This window comes from Melopsittacus undulatus, chromosome 16, assembly GCF_012275295.1.
Source record: "Melopsittacus undulatus isolate bMelUnd1 chromosome 16, bMelUnd1.mat.Z, whole genome shotgun sequence".
Classification (NCBI taxonomy): Eukaryota; Metazoa; Chordata; class Aves; order Psittaciformes; family Psittaculidae; genus Melopsittacus; species Melopsittacus undulatus.
Genome location: NC_047542.1, coordinates 4,130,337 through 4,148,258, shown reverse-complemented (window position 1 = coordinate 4,148,258; position 17,922 = coordinate 4,130,337). Strand labels below are relative to the sequence as shown.

At 48.2% G+C, this 17,922-nt stretch overlaps 1 protein-coding gene across 1 annotated transcript; it reads left to right on the top strand.

Annotated features, from left to right (window-relative positions):
- Positions 1-15,076: 15,076 nt before the first annotated feature.
- On the top strand, positions 15,077-17,153 carry INKA2 (inka box actin regulator 2). Its single transcript, XM_031043496.2, has 2 exons — positions 15,077-15,151; positions 15,290-17,153. The coding sequence occupies exons 1-2, from the start codon at positions 15,137-15,139 to the stop codon at positions 16,277-16,279; spliced, it is 1,005 nt and encodes a 334-aa protein (XP_030899356.2). The 5' UTR covers positions 15,077-15,136; the 3' UTR covers positions 16,280-17,153.
- The last annotated feature ends 769 nt before the right edge of the window (positions 17,154-17,922 follow it).

The following is a 17,922-nucleotide window of genomic DNA, read 5'->3' as shown; positions in this document are numbered from 1 at the left end:
GCAACGCCCGGCGCGCAGCCGCGCCGCGCAGGCGCACTGGGAGAAATCGCCACGTCCCTGCCCCGTGATGCCAGAGGGCGCCGGGAGCGCTTGAGGGCCCCGGGAGCGCTTGGGCTCCGTGAGAACGGCGGAGGGGGGAGCAGGGTCTGGTTTTATGTGTTATTGCCATCAATATTAACAGTTATTTCCTGATTATTCCTTATAAATGAGGCTGTGAGTCTACGCTGTGTGTCTCAATAATACTTACCTACGTAGAAAGGATTAATAATGGTGTTTATGAAGCTGTCCTTTAGGTGGGTAAAGCTCTGCAGCTCACCAGCCTTCATGAGGCCACTAGGCCGTTTCTGTTACGGACAGCACAGCAGTGAGATGTTCATTTGTTTTATGAACAGCGTAGGACAAAACCTCTGAGTGGAAATGATGGGAGATGGAGACCATGCCACAGGCTCCATGAGCACAAACTGGAGCGTGGATGGGCACTGAAGCAGAGCTCAGGGCATGGCAGAGGGTGGATGAGGCCCAGGCAGGGGGAATGGCGGCCTCTGGCCAGCAGCAGCTGGACAGGAGAGGATGGTGAGGAGAAAAGAACGGGCAAAGGGGAAAAGAGCATCAAAAGCTGGGTTAGCAAAAGGGACCGGGTTGGCACCAAGCAAGAGTAGGGCCTGCAGGACGAAGAACAGTTTGAGCTTGGAGAGATTACCTCTGCCAAGTAAGGGCAAGAACTGTGCCTCAAAGCAAAGGTAACAAACAGGATAGCAGTCTGCAAGCATGCTGTTCGTTCCAATTCTTGTTTAATTTTTAAGTGGATATTATCACTGATCCTCAAGGGGAGGGGAATCTCCAACACGAGATAATGATCTCTGGATACATCTGGGAAAGGAGACAGGCACAGACACCTGGACATAACAAACATTTGATTAAATACAGCCTCTCTTAACCCTTTTAAATTGATGTGATTTAAACAGACAACGAAGAGCAGCCAGGAGTGGCTGTTCCCACGGGGATAGGGCAGTGAAGAGGTGATGAAACAGCCCAAAACAGCCATTGCAATCAGCTGCTTCCCCTCTCTTATTTTTCCCACCTATTCCCTGAAGAAATGACACTGCACACATGGTGCAGGGCAACCGAGGTGATTTGAAGACAGACATTATTGCCTGTGATGTGCTGGTAATGAGATGTTCAGACCCATCTCCCTAATTCAGAAAGATGCTGCAGTTCCTAGGGATTTGTTTGATTTTCCATGGGATGCTGGAGGGGTGGATTCCAAACCACCTCAATGTCTGTATGCTGAGAAACCCTTCAACATTCATTGTCTGTCTCCCTTTGCTTTTGGCTCTTACTCATGGGGCTGTGTCGGATTTAGGGCAAGCTCCTGCAGCTGTATCAGTTGATCTCATGGAAGGTTTTGTTATTCCCTTAACCCTTACTCCCAATGAAGATCTTAACTCATTTTAAACTCGCTGTGTGTTGTGTACTCTGTCATGAGTCAGTGTATAAATAGCAATCCTCAGGCCTCATTTTACCTCAATGACTCTCAAGTACTGAATTCACAGTGTCGAGGTTCACATGTCACCCCAGCCAAGAGGAATTTGCAGTTTTGCCATGACATTGCTTTGCTTTCACTTGCAGTAAGATCCAATGGATGTATTCCTGCTTAAAACAGGAAAGCCTTTGGAAACCTTGACAACCTGCAAGCAGAGTAGGTCCTGGGAAGGATTTAGGTTAGTGAAAGAAGCACATAAGACCTCCTTCTGAGCTGTGATATTAAGAAAATAACTGGTTCTTATGAAGGGATAGAAAGTCTCTAGTTTGGAGTCATAAACTAAACTCTAAATTTTGGAATAAAAAGAAAACTTGCTAAGGAAAACTCTTGCTCCCATATCTACTGAGTGTATATTTCGTCCCCCCACAACAGGGCTCACCACTTCTTTGTCCCTTGACCAGTACCTAGTTCCAGGACTAAGTAGTCACTGCAGATTTATCCATCTCCTCTTTCTGTGGAACTTACTCTTCATTCACAACAGTTAAACTTGTTGTAACTCTGACAGACTGGGATAAACTGCTCACAGAGAATTTGTATTGGCTTCCAGTACATACATACTGTGTATGTATTTTAAGAATACATTCATTGTAGATCTGAACATTGCTACCTGCCTTGTCCTATTCCTTTAGCTTCAAAGGATTTGTCTTTCATATCTGCCAGGAGGTGGAATTATTCAGGACAATTCTTGGTTTACATCATATTTCTAGGATATTTTTGAAGTGAGATAATCTCATCCGCCTCTCCCAGATGTGTTCAGATTAAGACCAGGACCTTTCTCTGTTCTCTGCAGCACGTGTGAGTCACTCTTTGGAGTGTGGTATGTACTTGTGTTTACACTGCCATGGAAACTCTGTTTGTCCTCTGTACAGTAAAGCACATTACAGTGAAAGGGCCATTGATATCAGCATAGACAGTGATTTCATATTCACCAGCAAAAACTGACTCCAAGCACACTGCTCATTCATTTTTCCTTAGAAAAAAAGCTGGATAGCAAGTTACCAATGAATGGCAAGTCTTCTTTGTTGCTTCAGTAATCGGTGGAGCCTTGGATTTGTTCCAGCAAGCCTGGTGCATGGAGTTATTATAAATGATGATGATGATGATGGGGTCTTACATCTATCTAAGGCTCATTTCCATGCCCTTCTGCTGAATGGATTTAGTTCCTTGTCAGGCACATCCTTCAGAAGGATCCAGAAGAACTCCACAGATTTCAGATGAAATCTGAAGTATGGAGGGGGGGGTCATCACAGCTGCTTGGGCAGATGCAGCTTCAGATGAAGAGAAAGCAGACATCAGCATTTTGGGGTAGCTATTTCAGGTATACCAGTGAGAAGTGTCAGTAGTTTGGCCCTGTTGTTTTCCTCCAGATAAACATCAGTTCATTTTAATCTGAGATATGCTTTTATACCAAGGTTTCCTCAGTGATCTTTCAGCTCATACGAACAGGATCTAGGTCACCAAAATGCAGCCAGCCGAGATGTAATCCGATAGTTCTTTAACACAAGACAGCACAGCGAAGGAACAAGGAGGTTACTCCTGGCACTCCAGTGCAAGCAGAAGAATGTCAAGAGCTGGAATTTGGCTGGAGCACAGTTAAAAGTTTTTACTTTGGGGATGTGGGCATAGTGAGGTAGGGGCATGTCAGGAAGCTTAAGGCCACAAGTCAGAGACTGAGACACTAAATTAGGCTTAATGGAAGAAATGGTCACATTCTCAGGGGCAATTTATCTCTTTATATACAAATATAAAACGAGAATTAAAGTTTTGACCTTCTTACCTATGGATGTAAGCTGGATGTTTATGCCCCAGTGGATTTAAATAAAGATGGATGTGATTTGGGTCATGCTGCAGCCTAAGTGGGAAGACATTGCAAAAGGTTTGTCTCAGTGTGCAAGAAAGTAAAAAATGAAAGAAAATTCAGCAATAACCACGCTTGTTAGTTCAGCAAAGAACAGTCACGTGAAAGCCCTGAGAAAGGAGATCAATGAACTGAAAGACAACAAATGAGCTAAGCCTTCGGCTGCAAAGGGATGGATGTTTCCTCAGTTGGGAAGGAATGAGGCAGTTCATGTCAGTGGAATACACTGCTCCGAAGGCGTATTCTATTTTTGCCCAAAGATCTCGGTTTTCATTTTCTCCTAAAATAAGCCATGTAGCTTTCTGCTTGAGGGTGTTTGACTCTCAGCCCTGTACTTTCTTGGAGACCTGATTTTCCACTGCACTGCACCATCTGCTCGTGGTTTACATCACGACAGAGCGGAAGGAGTGCAGGGCCTGGCATGAAGTGCTGGTGGTGCTTTGAACCAGGGGTCTAGCAGAAGAGCAAAATGTTGCTTAGTAGGGAAATCCTACAAGAAAAAATATTTCATATCTTTCTCTCCTCTTGCAAGTTCCCAGGAGTTTGGAGCACAGGAATACCCAGGTCTTTTCTTTATTCCATGCTCAGGAACTCCTTTATCAGCCTTGCAGGACACGAGCAGCCCTGGAGGCCGAAAAACAGATCAAAAAGATGACCTTAAACAGAAGCCAAACGGAGGCTAAAAACTCTTCCCTGTTCATCTGCCAGCAGATCACACAGTTCAATGACTTGCAAGTGTTGCAGGAGCTTTCTGGAACACAGCATCTGCCAATTGCCGCCAATGTGCAGTTGGCCTCCTAAATGGTAGTTGTGCTTGACAATATAATATTGTTTAACTTTGATTTGATGCCTCAAATAACCACATGTCTCTTTTGTGTCTCTTTTGTGTTGGAATAGTAGAAGCGCTGTGAAAAGCATCAGTTAAAACCAATTCAGGAATGATATCATTTAAAAAATGGTGTAAAGAAAAGGTTGGGGAGAGCATCCTGTGCCAGGGATAATCCCTGGTATGGTTTCATGCAGTTCTTCAAGATGCCAGAGCCGTAGTGCTTTGTCTAGACACGGTAACCCCAGGAGAACAGAAGTAATTCCCTCTTGATGCCCTAACAAATGTAAAAGGATACCTAAAAATACGGTCCTTCAGAGCTGGCTTGGATAAATTAAGCTCACAGTTTTCAGCTCAAACCAGCTGAACCAAGGTCCACGAATTACAAATGTGAAGAGAAAATGCCATCGTGTATTAGTTTTGGTGCCACACCATGGGGAAGAAGTATATATATTGCTTTACGAAACAGAGACAATACAGCAAATTATAACCTCCTGGTACCAGAACCAGAAAAGAAATAAAGGTCTCCAGCCACTCAGGCAACACAGAAATCTGTACCTTGAGACTGGGGCTTGTCCTGAAAGTGGACCCTTGTCTGGGGTGCAGATACAGAGAAGGGAAGTTGGGTCCTTCCCTGTGTGTCAGTGATGGGCAGAGGCAGGCGTTCTGCGAGTGTTCTCCCCATGGTGCCATCTCTTTGATTTTTTACCACTGACTGGCTGCTCCAACCTGCCATATGATACTTGACATGCTTGGGTAGGCTTGGGACATGCATACCCCGACCCTGGGCCGCAGGGGAGCAACCAGCTGGCCAACAGCTCCAGCCAGGCTTCCAGAGAAGAACCGTAGCTGGGTTAGTTGGCTTGGACTTTAAGGGAGACTCAAGACTGGCAAATATCCCACTAGCATCACAGCATAAACACTGGAAGGGATTAACTTTTTCATAGGGTCATTTCTCTTACACATTAATATATTTAGTGTCCCACGTCCTGCAGATCCTTGAGGAAAGATGTGATTTTCATGTTTCCTAAATAGCTAGGAAATGGACACCCTGAAATGAGGCAGGAAATTTTGAGCAGTAATAAAAGGTATGCAGGAAAGATCAAAAAATGTTAACTCTGGAGCGTTTCCCTAACAGCCAGGAAAGGGCACATCACAAATTTCTTGTTTAAATTGGATTTTGACACAAAGGTCAGCTTTCAAGGCTGATTTCCACAAATAAACACAGCCCTATTACTGACTATAAGAAATGATTTCCTTCCAAAAATAAAGACCTGGAAAGGCAAAGATTTTAGTCAGTCTTTGTCAATACTCAAATATATGGGGGAAAAGGAAGGAATTACGTTTTCCACCCCAAATATCGAAACACAAAATAGCATTTCTCGTCCTACCAAGATCTTGAGCATTGCAGACTGATTTGGACAAACCTGGCTAACTCGTGACGGGGGACTCAGCAGTTAGCATCTAAACAACACATTTTTGCATTATAAACTGAGAATAACACGAGTGTGAATATACATGTGTATGTATATATAAATATATACACGTACATATATATAGGAGCATCACTGAAAACATCCAAACCCTTTAAGATTCAGTGCAAAGTCTGATGATAGAAAAGTGCTTGTATTTTCTTCCTGCCTTGTCCGTCCATCTGTTTGGCTTCCTGTGGTGACAAGCGGGATTAGAGGTTGTTGATCCTGCCCTTAGAGGAGAGCACCTCGCGCAGGGACAGCATCCCCGCATCCCCAGGAAGCTCGCGTGGAGCCCAGTACACTGCTGGGAAACACAGTAAGGGAGAACCGGCTCTTGGGGAATCAAACCTCGATAAATGCAGTCCCAGAGGAGAGTTCTCAGCACCTGTTCCCCGCATTGCCCGGACAAGGGTTGGTTGTGCTGCGGGCAGCCTGCCCCGGGTTCAGCGCTCCCGGGGGCTCCCGGAGCATCCCCCGGGGCGCACGCAGCCGAGGCCGTGCGGGTTAATGAACCGCGCTGGGGGGGGGGGGGGGGGGGGGGGGGACGACGGGGAGAAGGGGGGGGCGGTCTCTGCAGGGCGAGCACAGGACCGCGGCCGCGGTGAACTGAACTTCGGATCCCGGAGGAGCGCGGATCCCGGCGCTGCCGCCGGGCTCCGACAACACCGCCCCCCGGTGCCGCCCCCCGGCGATCCCCCCCCCCCCCCACCCGCGGCGGGGCCGCGCCGAGCCGGGCCATGGAGCAGCACCTGCGGAGGCTGCGGCAGGAGCTGGTAAGGGGGTGCGGGAGGGAGCGGGGGGTCCCGCAGCCGCGGACACCCGCGGTGCCTGCGCGGAGCCGCAGCCCGGCGGGGCTCGGTCCTTTGTGGCAGGGAGCATCCGGACACAGCCCGACTGCACCGGCCGGGAGGCCGGGGGGGGGGGGTCCCGGTCCGCTCGGGTGAGCAGCGCTGCGCAGGGCGGGCGGCAGAGCCGGGGTACGGGGAGCGCTCGGGAACCGGGGGAGCCTCTGCAGACATCTCCGGTAATAACAACTTTACAGGAACCAACACGATGCAGAGCGCGCGCCGCTTCCCGTACCCCCCGAGTACTTGTTCAATAGCAAACCCTTTGTCATAAATCAACAGTGTTTTCTCCCTCTCCTGCTCCTCGCTCCCTGAACTTGCATGGGCTTGTCCAGGAGCCAGAAGGTGTTGCTACACTGGGGCAGGCTAGGGGCGGATTAGGAAAAGGGAACTGAGACTTCCCTAAATAGGGTTCCACCGCTTGGTGGGTCTGGCTGGGGAGTCGTGCCTTGTTCGGATACATAGATAATGAGAACAAAAGGGGAGGACAAGGCAGAGCAAAAGCGGGTGGGTGAAGTTTCTGCCTGCACAAAAGCTTGCCGGTTTAGGACCTACAAGGATGTTGATTTCAGATGATCTTTGTGCCAACTGGAGTTTTATAAATACGGTAGTGCTGTCCTGCCTGCATCACAGCAGGCGTTCCGTGTGTAAGCAACACCATTTGAGTCAACACAGACACACAAAGCTGTGGCTGTGCCCAGGGCAGGACCAGGCCCCCACTGGGGACACATATGTCCAGCTGATGGGACAGATCTCATGGAGCAGAGGCTCGGACAGCAGCATTTTATCCCCAGTTAAAGTGCCAGCAGAGTGACATTTAACCTGCCAGCATTACCAGCGCTCCTGAGCAAACAGAGGAGCTGGAAGAGACACTAAAACAAAGGAAAATGAGTCACTCGTGTACTGTACACCAGGGTGATGGATGAGATGCAAACTGTAAACTGGGATGCTTAGAGTGTGTACATGTGTACTTCCATGTGCTATCCCTGGAAGTGTTCAAGGCCAAATTGGACAGGGACCTTAAAGCCCATCCAGCTCCAACCCCTGCCACAGGCAGGGACCCCTTCCACTGGAGCAGCTGCTCCAAGCCCCTGTGTCCAACCTGGCCTTGAGCACTGCCAGGGATGGGGCAGCCACAGCTTCTCTGGGCACCCTGTGCCAGCGCCTCAGCACCCTCACAGGGAACAGCTTCTGCCTCAGAGCTCAGCTCAGTCTCCCCTCTCTTGGGCAGGTTCAAGCCATTCCCTTGTCTTCTCATTTCATACCCTTGCTATAATGCAGTAATGAGGTTTTTTCAAATTGTAAAAATGCAACAAGTTTTATTGTACCCATAAAGCAAGACCTCAACCAAGCAAAATAATGAAGTATATGCTTGGCTTGGAAAAGTGGGAAGGAGCCACTGCCACCTTCTGCACTTGTGACAGCTGAGAGCAGCCTACATCTTCATACGTTTGGTTTTTACAAGTCACATTCTTTCCTTCCTCCACCCCCCGAGTTTTATTACTGCAACATGAAAACTTCCTTTGACAACAGGTTCTCAGGGTATCAGAGTGCAGCCTGGGCGCTGCTGTGAGTGCAGGCATGCCAGGACAGCCTGGAGAGGGACAGCGGGGAGACCCTGTGCTTTACAGCAGATTGGTAACCTTCAGTAGGAACCCAAGTGAGCTGCAGGTTGCATTTAGTGAAGATAGGAGGACTGTATTAATTACAACAAGCATAAAGGATATCCTGAACAATAATGGCTTTAAAAATAGATCCTGTCAGGATAGCCTGGAATTAAAATAGATTAATGTTTCTTTAAAGACCAGCAAGCAGTGCGGGAGACAGCTGGGACCATCTGCATGGAATGGTGAGTGGGAAGTGAGCCTCCTGACCCTGCTTCTTTACCACTTTCTCCATTACTGGGCAGGTCATGCCTCCAGACATAAAATGCACCATAACCAAGACTCATGCTAGAGGAATGATGAGAAGGACTTGGCCAGATTGAGACAATGAGCCACCTGTGTGCAGCAAAACGGGAGTCCAGTTCCAGGGCATCACTGAATTCAGAAACAGTGGTTTGTTTGCATTATGGCCAAGGAGCAGCTCTGGTTGGGTGGTATAAGTGCTGAGCACCCAAGGGGTGTCATGCAGGGAAGTCCTGCAGAAGTGCCCTGTTTGAGGAGCCAGCCTTGCTAAGGCTGGACCGTGTAACACGTGGGAGCTGGAGGCTGTTCAGGCAGCAGTAGTTCAGTTGGTCTTGATGTAAACCAGGCTCTGAATGGTTTTGAGGAGGGGATTTTCTCACTGAAGAGTGGGTGTTGGCATAGCTCCCGGTTCCCAAGGAAAGGTTATCTTCAGGTGGAGCTCTGTCCCCCACTAGAGTGGGATTTGAGGATTCCAGCTCTGGTTTTTCGTTCTGCTTTGTGTGTTAAACCCACATTTACATAACTGTGCTTATGCTGCTGGTATGCCCAGACATTCTTACAGCTGGTCTTTGCCTTACCTCTGGGAAAGCTTTGCTGTGACTCCCAAGGATGAATCTGAGCCTTTTTATTCAATGAGCTCTCCCCTGTTCCAGTCGCATGTTTTCCATTGTAAGCTGATAACTTCTGGCATGTGTGATGTCCCTGTGATTGGAATTCATTCAGAAGCTTCCACATGCAAATACTTTACAGCCAGGAGAGCCTCAGCTGACACAGCCATTCATCCCAAGGGGATGTGGGCTTGGGGGCAGCTCTGCAGTCAGATGGATTGCTGAAGCCAGGGTCCTCAGCACCAACGCCAGCCTGTGGAGCAGTTTTGGACAAGCCATGCCAGCTCTCTCTATGTAGAAAACACAGCAAACCTTGTTCACCTCCTCTGGAAACCACTGGAGATTTATGGACGTAGTGTGGTTTGTGAGAATACGCAGTGCTGCTTTGTAGTTCTGATGTACTTCACTCCTGTCATCTGTCCTTCACCTCACAGCTGTGAAGCGTGCCACAGAGCTTGTGACTCTTCCATTAATGACATTAATTACAATACCAAAAGTCCTCTTGACTTTAGTCTGGATTCAGGGTCTGCAAACATCCTTCTGAGGCACAGAAGTGCAGTGTCTGCTTTCTGAGTTACAGAATGTTATCTCAGCTGAAAGATCAGATTTAACAAGAATTGTCTTGCTCGGGGATTAGCAGAGAGGAATTTCATTTCCATGCCTCATGCTGCAGATGGCATTACCTCCATAAATGTTCTGACTCGGGGATTGTTTGCATTTATACATAGCAACATCAGCACGTGTACCATGGGATTGGCGTTGGGAGGCTCTTCTGCAGCAGGAATAAATCATGTATTATCTAGCCAGGGACTGGTGAGTTCATGGGCAGATTTGTATGGCTGTAGTGGGCAAGGGGTCACTGTCAAGTTAGCTGTAACTGCAGTTTGCATGTTTTGGTCTTTCTTGAGGAATCCAGGATATTTCTGGGTTTTCTGTTGCTTTTGCTAGGAGGAAAACCATTAAAGTAGGGATTTAAAACCAATCTCATGAGTCTGTCTTGAGCTTCTGAATGTTCTCCCTGTACATTCATCCAAAATGCATCAAATTATTGAGTCTGATAAAGTCTGACTCCCTTCTTACACTAAATTATGTCCTGGTAGATAATGTTTCTTGCTATGAATATCTTGCAGGAATAGAACATTTGGTCTGAGTGAAAAATACAGCAATTATTTTTACTCTTTGTCTCACACTGGATCCTATTCTGGTAACTGTGTCATGCTCAAAAAGGAGTCTGCTGTGTTTTCATCATTGCTGTTTCTAAAGGGGCAGCTCTTGTAATTTGCAGTGTGCACGAGTGACAGCCTCCAGGTCTAACATCACTGCTCACAACTCCAGCCGGTGGAAACATCCAGCTCCATTTGTGTCCCTGCTGATAAAGTGGACTCTTTAAGAGTGGTTTCACCCATCCCTGCTTAGAAACTTGGGTGGTTATCTCAGCATCTCATTCCTTGCTTGTGCCTTAAGGGAAGGTGCAAAGGAGTAGCTTGGCAGCAGATGTCCTGTCACATATAACCTGGGGAGAGAAAAAGCAGTTGTGGCCTTTGTCTGCTTGTTTATTTCCAGAGAAGACTCCTGAAGATGATGGTGGATTTTTTTAGGCTCCCAATTGCACATATTCAGGAATGTTAAAAACCAGATCCCCAAGGAAGCAGACTGCTGGGCTGAAAGCCAACACGTTTAACCATCATCTTCAATGGTCAGTCTGTGCATCAAGGCTTGTTAGTCTCTCTTATCCTTGGGATGTGAAGTGAAAGTCTGAAGGCTGGCCTTGTTTTTGGTCCATTTATGTCCTGGTTGTAGAGAATTGGTTTTCTAATTTGCCTTTAAACATAGCAAATGTGTTTGGGAAGCACAGAACAGTATCACTGTAATGGAAAGGAAGGCAATTGAGTAAGGAGGATGGTTAATTGAGCAACACAAACCATGGCTTTCATGGTTAACATCTGCTTAAGGTCTATTTAAACTATTGAGAGAAAAGAAGTTGGTTAAGTGTCATCATCCTCCTTTCAGCTAAATTATGAGCTGGTCTTTAACATCCTCATTTACACCTAAAATACTCGGGGAGGACAAGAAGTAAAAATGAGACTTGACATTCTTGTGATAAAATGCAAAGACAAAAAGAAGATGACAGGCCCTTGGCATCCATCAGGGGAAAGAAGAGAAAGGGGCAACATGAAGCAGGAAAGCAGCTCTCTGAGCCCTGCAGCATGCTCTGCAGAGTTATGCCCAGCCACAATTGCAGGCTTGCTGAAGATTAATCTAGTGAGTGACCCAAAGGGAAACACAGAAACAATACAATCAGCTCAGCAGTTCTGAAATAAGTTTGGTCTCTCTTATGTCATCCTCTTTAAATACCAATTGTTTGTTGCTGGTTCTGTTGCCTATCAGCACTATTATTAAGTACTGCTATTTGCCATTTGTTCTTTCCTGTCCTCTTAGTAATAACTTCCTCTTTTTGCTTGTCTTTTACCTAAGCTGGACATCTGTCTTCCTCCTCATCACAACAAACACAGTCGGAACTCTTCTTTCCTCAGTGCTCAGCTGAAAGCCATGGTGCATTAGTTGGGTTTTTCCTTTTCCCCTTCAGCATCCCCAAGCAGCTGCAGCCCTGGGCAGGCCAGATGTGCAGATGGGCTGGGAGTGCAGACAGCTGTGGCTCAAGGGAAATGATGGGAACTGAATCCTGAGAAGTCTCTGAAGTTAGATACTAATTGAGAAACATTAGTTCCCCGGGTGGGTTAGAGAAGTTACATATTTACTTGGGAAGTGACAAGCAAAATGTCCCTTATTTGCACATCTCAGGTATTTGGGGTTGAATTCGATAAAATACCAGTGTCTGGTAGAGGCTGTTCCATGTTCCAAGTTGTCCTCCTGCTGTGTTAATCAGTGCTGCAAGATCACTGAGGTATAAACTGTGTAAACCCATTGTGGTTGGAGTCTGGGAATAGGTATGTTGAGGCAGTCACTGAAAAGGCTTGGCTTGCAAAGCAGGCGATGCCTGTGCTACTCAGAATGTAGATTTCCAATGTAGAAAGCTTCAGTTTCTGAACTCTGACAGTTTTGCAAGATGCTTCCTGTTTGATTTCCCCTCTCATGGTGAATATTCCTTGATGATCACTTGAAAGTGCTCGAAAAGCTTTTGAATTTTACCCTCAATTTTCAAGGTCTGGGGTGACTGTCATTGAAGCAAGCTTTGCTTTGAAGAGGCATTTAGCCAGAGCTGCCTCGTTTGTGCCTTCACAGAAGGGCTGATCTGGAGGTAATGCCTTATTGCTGGAGAAAGGAACATGTAACATCACGTGCTGAATCCCAGCCACTAACATAGAACACGCACATCACAACTGGGCTTAGCCCTGTGTGTGCCTGTCTTGCTATAAAAGGCACGTGTTGGCTTGTTCAGAATCGGGCTAGCATGTTTTCCTGCCAATTTTTAGGGTCTGCAAGAGTTTCAGGAATAATAATAATGAGATCCGATTTGAGGCATGTGATTTTTAAGTGTTGTATAGAAATCTGAACATCTGCAAGTTGTCATAGTCCTAACAGGGCTTTTCTTGGAAGCAGACGTGCCAAACAACCACTTGAAGCACAAAATTAGACACCAGAGTCCCTTGAAATGCTGATATTTGTGAACAGACACCAGCAGATATAAGAAGGAAGGATGCTGCTGAGCAGTATCTGTGCTAGACCAAAGGTTTTGCAGTGAACACAGTTGCCCCTGTGCCCTGGTCTGCAGCTCCTCTGAACATAGGGTGCATTCAACAGCAAGTTTGGGTTTTACAACTCAAACACACACAGGACAGCACATCTCCTGATGCCCCGTGGTGGCCAGCTTACATAATGCCACTTGCATAACCCCAGCAAGTACAGTCAGGGTCTCTCTCTGTGCCAGATTAAGGCTCTCTGGGGTTTTACATCACATTCCCGCTCTGTTTGGAATTGACTTCATCACAAATTCCAGCTTTCTTGTAGGACAGGCCAAGGGGAATGGCTTGAACCTGCCCGAGGGGAGACTGAGATGAGCTCTTAGGCAGAAGCTGTTCCCTGTGAGGGTGCTGAGGCGCTGGCACAGGGTGCCCAGAGAAGCTGTGGCTGCCCCATCCCTGGCAGTGCTCAAGGCCAGGTTGGACACAGGGGTTGGAGCAGCTGCTCCAGTGGAAGGGGTCCCTGCCTGTGGCAGGGGTTGGAGCTGGATGAGCTTTAAGGTCCCTTCCAACCCAAACCAGGTTGAGATTCTATGAAATAGCTCCTTTGTCCAGAAACAAAAGTGCTGGATTCTGAGCTTTTGGGGCTCAAGTCTTTTCTTGTCGGGGAGCCTGGTTCTGCCTGTGAGAAAGAACTGCGCTGACAATTAATTCTGCCTATGAGAAGCTAATGCTTGGTAGATCCTTGCTGGCTGAGGCATGCACTGTAATGCTACCAGCCATCATGGGCAGTTAATTGAATCAAGGAGGTGAACAGTGGAGCCGGCAGCATATGCTGAGGGTTTGATGAGCCCAATCATTACCGCAGGACCCTCGTCACTCACCACGGCACAATTACAGCCCTGTGCCAGCTGGGGGATTTAATGGGAAGCGGCCAATGAGGGGCCAAGCTGGCTCCAAATCCAGCTTTTTGCAAAGCCCCAGATAAACCAGACTCGCATTAAGAAGGCGAGAAAGGTTAGGACGAGAAGCATTACAGCAAATCTGGAGAGGTAAGGTGATAGTTTTGTCTGAGGCTCGTCGAGCATATGGCCCCAGGTTTTGAAGGGGTAACCCAAGAGCTGGGCTAGGCTGTAAGTGGGGCATTATTTGCATGTCTGCAGAAGTAGAGGTTTCTTTGCTGATGTTAAACAAGCTGGAGACACATAATTGGGAAGATTTTCTGTACCTTCATAGCTTGTGTGCTCATTCCGGGTGATAAATAAGTTTCTTGGGGGTGAAGCTCTGAAAACCAATTGTAACCTGGTGGCTGATTTTAGGTTCTGGGTTTTGAAAAGGAGATTTGTGGTCAGAAACTGCTGAGGAGCTTTCAACTTACAGAGCTAGGTTGCTACAGAGGGGGGGGGTTGATGACTGCTCTTTCTCACTGGTCAGATCCATGCACAGAAATGGAAACAGAGCAAGTAATTGAACTGACTTAGTTAGAATGAAGGAGATGTAAATAAGTGTGATAATGTAAAGCTGAACACAAGATGCATTTTTGCTTTCTCACCCAAAGCTTGAGATACATTATTATGCAGCAATTGTGACAAGCCTTTTAAACTCTTTATGGACAGCAGAGGCTGAAGGCTTTCCTAGACAGTGGTAATCTCTTTGGCAAACCGCCTTACATGAGAGCAACATGGCTTCACCTCCAGCCCTGCTGTTCTTCCTCTCCTTCCCATTCCCTGCTGCCCCTCTCTGCTTAGAAAACAAGTGGCAGCTGTTGGAAAGTATAACCCATTTGGTTTATGATGCTGCTTTGGGAATATGATCCAGATCCTGCATGAGAGCACACAAGCAACAGAGCGAAAGAGCAGTGAGTTTAGAAGGTCTGGAAAATAACTGATCTCAAGTCTAGTAAAGGAACTTAAATCTTTACAGCAAGGCTCGGGGATAAAGCAGAACTACTCAAGATCCTGGTGTGGAAATCAAAGAGATTGATATTTAATGTAAGTAATTCTAGAGTTTGTTGGTTGTTTTGCACAAGATTAAGGGCAATGAAATATCTTTGATTATCCTGCAGCGAGAGGTGCCTGTAATGAGGGTGTCGAGATCTGAGTCCATTATTCTATAGTAACAATGCAATTCTTGTTGGGGTTACTTCTCATTTACTTAAGCACTTGAGGTAAAGAAACGAGGCTCTCCACGGAAAGCACTTGTGTTCACTGTTCTGACTTCAGTTGGTTGCAGGCACAAAAGACACAAAGGAGAGTGCTAAAACTGGCAGCAACCAAAACCATTCATAGTTCTACACCTTGGCCTCTGCCAAGCAATTAATGGAAACAAATTGTTTTTGTTGTCAGGTCACAAACCCCACTCGTGCCAGCTCCTCTTATTCCTAGAGGGAAACTCCTAGAAAAGCCTAAGAAAAATCAATTGCTGTTCCATGAAATGGATGTAGTACAGGTAGGAAGCATCTAAAACGTAGCGGGTAGGAAGAGGCGATGTTTCAGCACGCTGCTCAGCCCAGCTCTCCTGCCTTTGGGTCGGGGTTTTCTTGCTCTCTCCTGGCAGCACTGACTCTATCCCTGCTTCCCTCCACAGCTATCCATGAAGGAGGTTGGAGATGGGCTGCATGAGCAGATGAACTGCATGATGGGTGCACTGCAGGAGCTGAAGCTCCTCCAGGTGCAGACAGCTCTGGAGCAGCTGGACATCTCAGGGAGCCGAAGCCCTGCCTCTGGCACTGAGCAGCACCAGTGCTGCCGAAGCAGCAGAGACGTGCCCAGGGCCCAGCAGGATGAGCAGCCACGTGGGGAGGAACCGGAGGACCCCAGCCCCTCATCCCTTGCCTGTACTGTGCAGCAGTCAGTGGGTTTGTGCCGTCCCACTGCACTCCCAGAGGTTGGCCACCTTGGAGACACCCTGTCCTCCTTCAGGAGCCTCTGTGGCGAGGATGCTTATCCCCCTAAAGGACCTTCCTCTGTGTCGAGCAGAGCACAGCACATCCGCCCAAGAACATGCGAGCCCGGTCGCCAGGGCACAGCTGGGGGGTGGCCAGCATGCCAGGAGTGCCTGGGGTGTGATGATGGCCACGACTGGACATCCTCCCTCATGTCCCAGAGCAGGAATCGGCAGCCACTGGTCCTGGGGGATAACATCTTTGCAGACTTGGTTGGGAACTGGTTGGATCTGCCAGAGCTGGATAAAAAGGGGGAGAAGAGCGAAGTGTCCCTGTCCATGAGCAGATCCCAGGAGCTCTGCAGGAAGTTCTCCCTCACAGCCAACATCTTCAAGAAGTTCCTGAGGAGCGTTCGGCCAGACCGAGACAAGCTGCTCAAGGAGAAACCTTGCTGGTTGCCACCTGAAGACAAACAGCCCGAGATTTCCAAGAGACCCAAAAAGATGAACAAGCTCAAGGGGACATTTTACTTCCCACTGCATGGGAACATCCAGAACCATCACAGCAAAGCAGAGAGGTGCCCAAAGGCAGAAAGCAATAGCGAGAAAGCCCGAATCGGCACTAAGAAAGTCCACGATACCATAACCTACACCCAGTCTGGGTTTGACATCAATACAGCTGTTTGGGTCTGAGCCTGGTGGTGTTCTCTGCTCTGCCAAGCAATTGTTTCACACTGGAGAGGAGCCGGAGGCCGTACACGACTCCTCAGGAGACCTCTGAGCTCTCAACATAGACTGAGATGAGAAGAGCCCTCTGCAAAGCACCGCATGGGCTTCGGTCACCTGCAAGTGGCATTGTCCAGAGGACTGAGGGACTGATACTGCAAAAAGAACCCAAATCTCGAGCAGCTTTAGGGTGAGTGGTGCCCCAGCCAACCCGCTCCTGGTTTATGAGCACCACTTCAGGCCCATTCCATCATCTCCGAGACAGCTGCAGCACAAAACTCACTGTGTGCATGTGTGTGTACGTGTGCAAATTATATAGTTTTTTAAAGAAGATCTATTCCTGCCTGTGTGCACTTCAAGCTGGGTTAGTAGCCAGGCACCTGAAGCACTTGTTAAATGGGAAGAAAGCAGTTGGAATTTGTAAGACTCGAGCAATTGCTAATGGGGAAGGGGGGACCCCCAGTTTTGGTGCATTTCAGCTGTGGGGTTTGCCCCTTGAACTGCATCTCCCTTGTGCTCCCAGCGTATCCCCTTCCCCTGCCAGTGAAACCAATAGGACTCAAAGATCCTTTTATGGAAGCTGGTGGCTCCAAGCTGTGATTTTACCTCTCCCCCCTTGCCCTTCTCCCCACAGGTCACACCAGATGCCGTATTGCAAGAGTGTATTGTTGAGGTTGCACCAAGATATGAAATTGCAACAGATGTTTGTATTTGTTGTTTCCTATTGCTGTTGTGTACGAACCTCTTGACAGAGCCTCCTTCCTCGCTGTCCGACTCGCCAGCAGTTACCAATAAAGCCACATGGGTCTCCAGCATGCTGTAGAGCATGGGGTGACCACAGTCCTGCTTTTCTCCAGCACAGAAGCCTCTCTGTGTTCCCCATCACGAGCCCAAAGGGTCAGGCTGGCAGGGGATGGAGCAGAGAGCACGCTGTTGGTGTCAGCCTGTTCCCAGCCGGGGCTTGGGGAGCAGCCAGGAGAGTTTCCATTCAAGGAGAGGTTATAAATCATAGCAGGGAGAAGAGCTGCAGCCAGAGGTCCCTGCCAGGGTCCCAGAGCTGCTCCAGAGGAGCCACAACCCATGCACATCCCTGAGGGCCTTTGGGTAGCACTTGGATATCCATTGCATGGTAATGCTTCAATGTCACAGTGCGGGGAGCAGCAGAGGGAGAAATGTTGGGGGGGGGGGGGAAAGGGGCTCAGGGCTGTGCAGTCCCTGGCTTACGGATGGGGATTCCACGGGCCCTGCCATGGTCCTCTCCTCACCATCCCTGCAGTTAAACCCAGCCGAGGCAATTCCCTGCCAGCTCCAGGAGCCACAATCCTGAGAGCACAAAGCCTATGGACTGCAGCTCCCCCCTTCCCTTAGCCTGGAGTCTCACCAAATGCTCTGTGTGCAGCAGTGTTATGTTGCACAAACCTGTTCCCCTCACTCCAAGCTTGGGAAGGGGCTTATGTGTGAGCAGCAGTAGTAGCTTTTTGAACCATGCAATCCTATTCCTGTTGTAACTCCCCAAGACAGAGGCCGCTGGAGCACAGGCATGAAGGGAGGTGGGGTTTTTTTTTCCCCTTGCAAATTAAATATAGGCACAAGACAAGCCCCATTTCTGC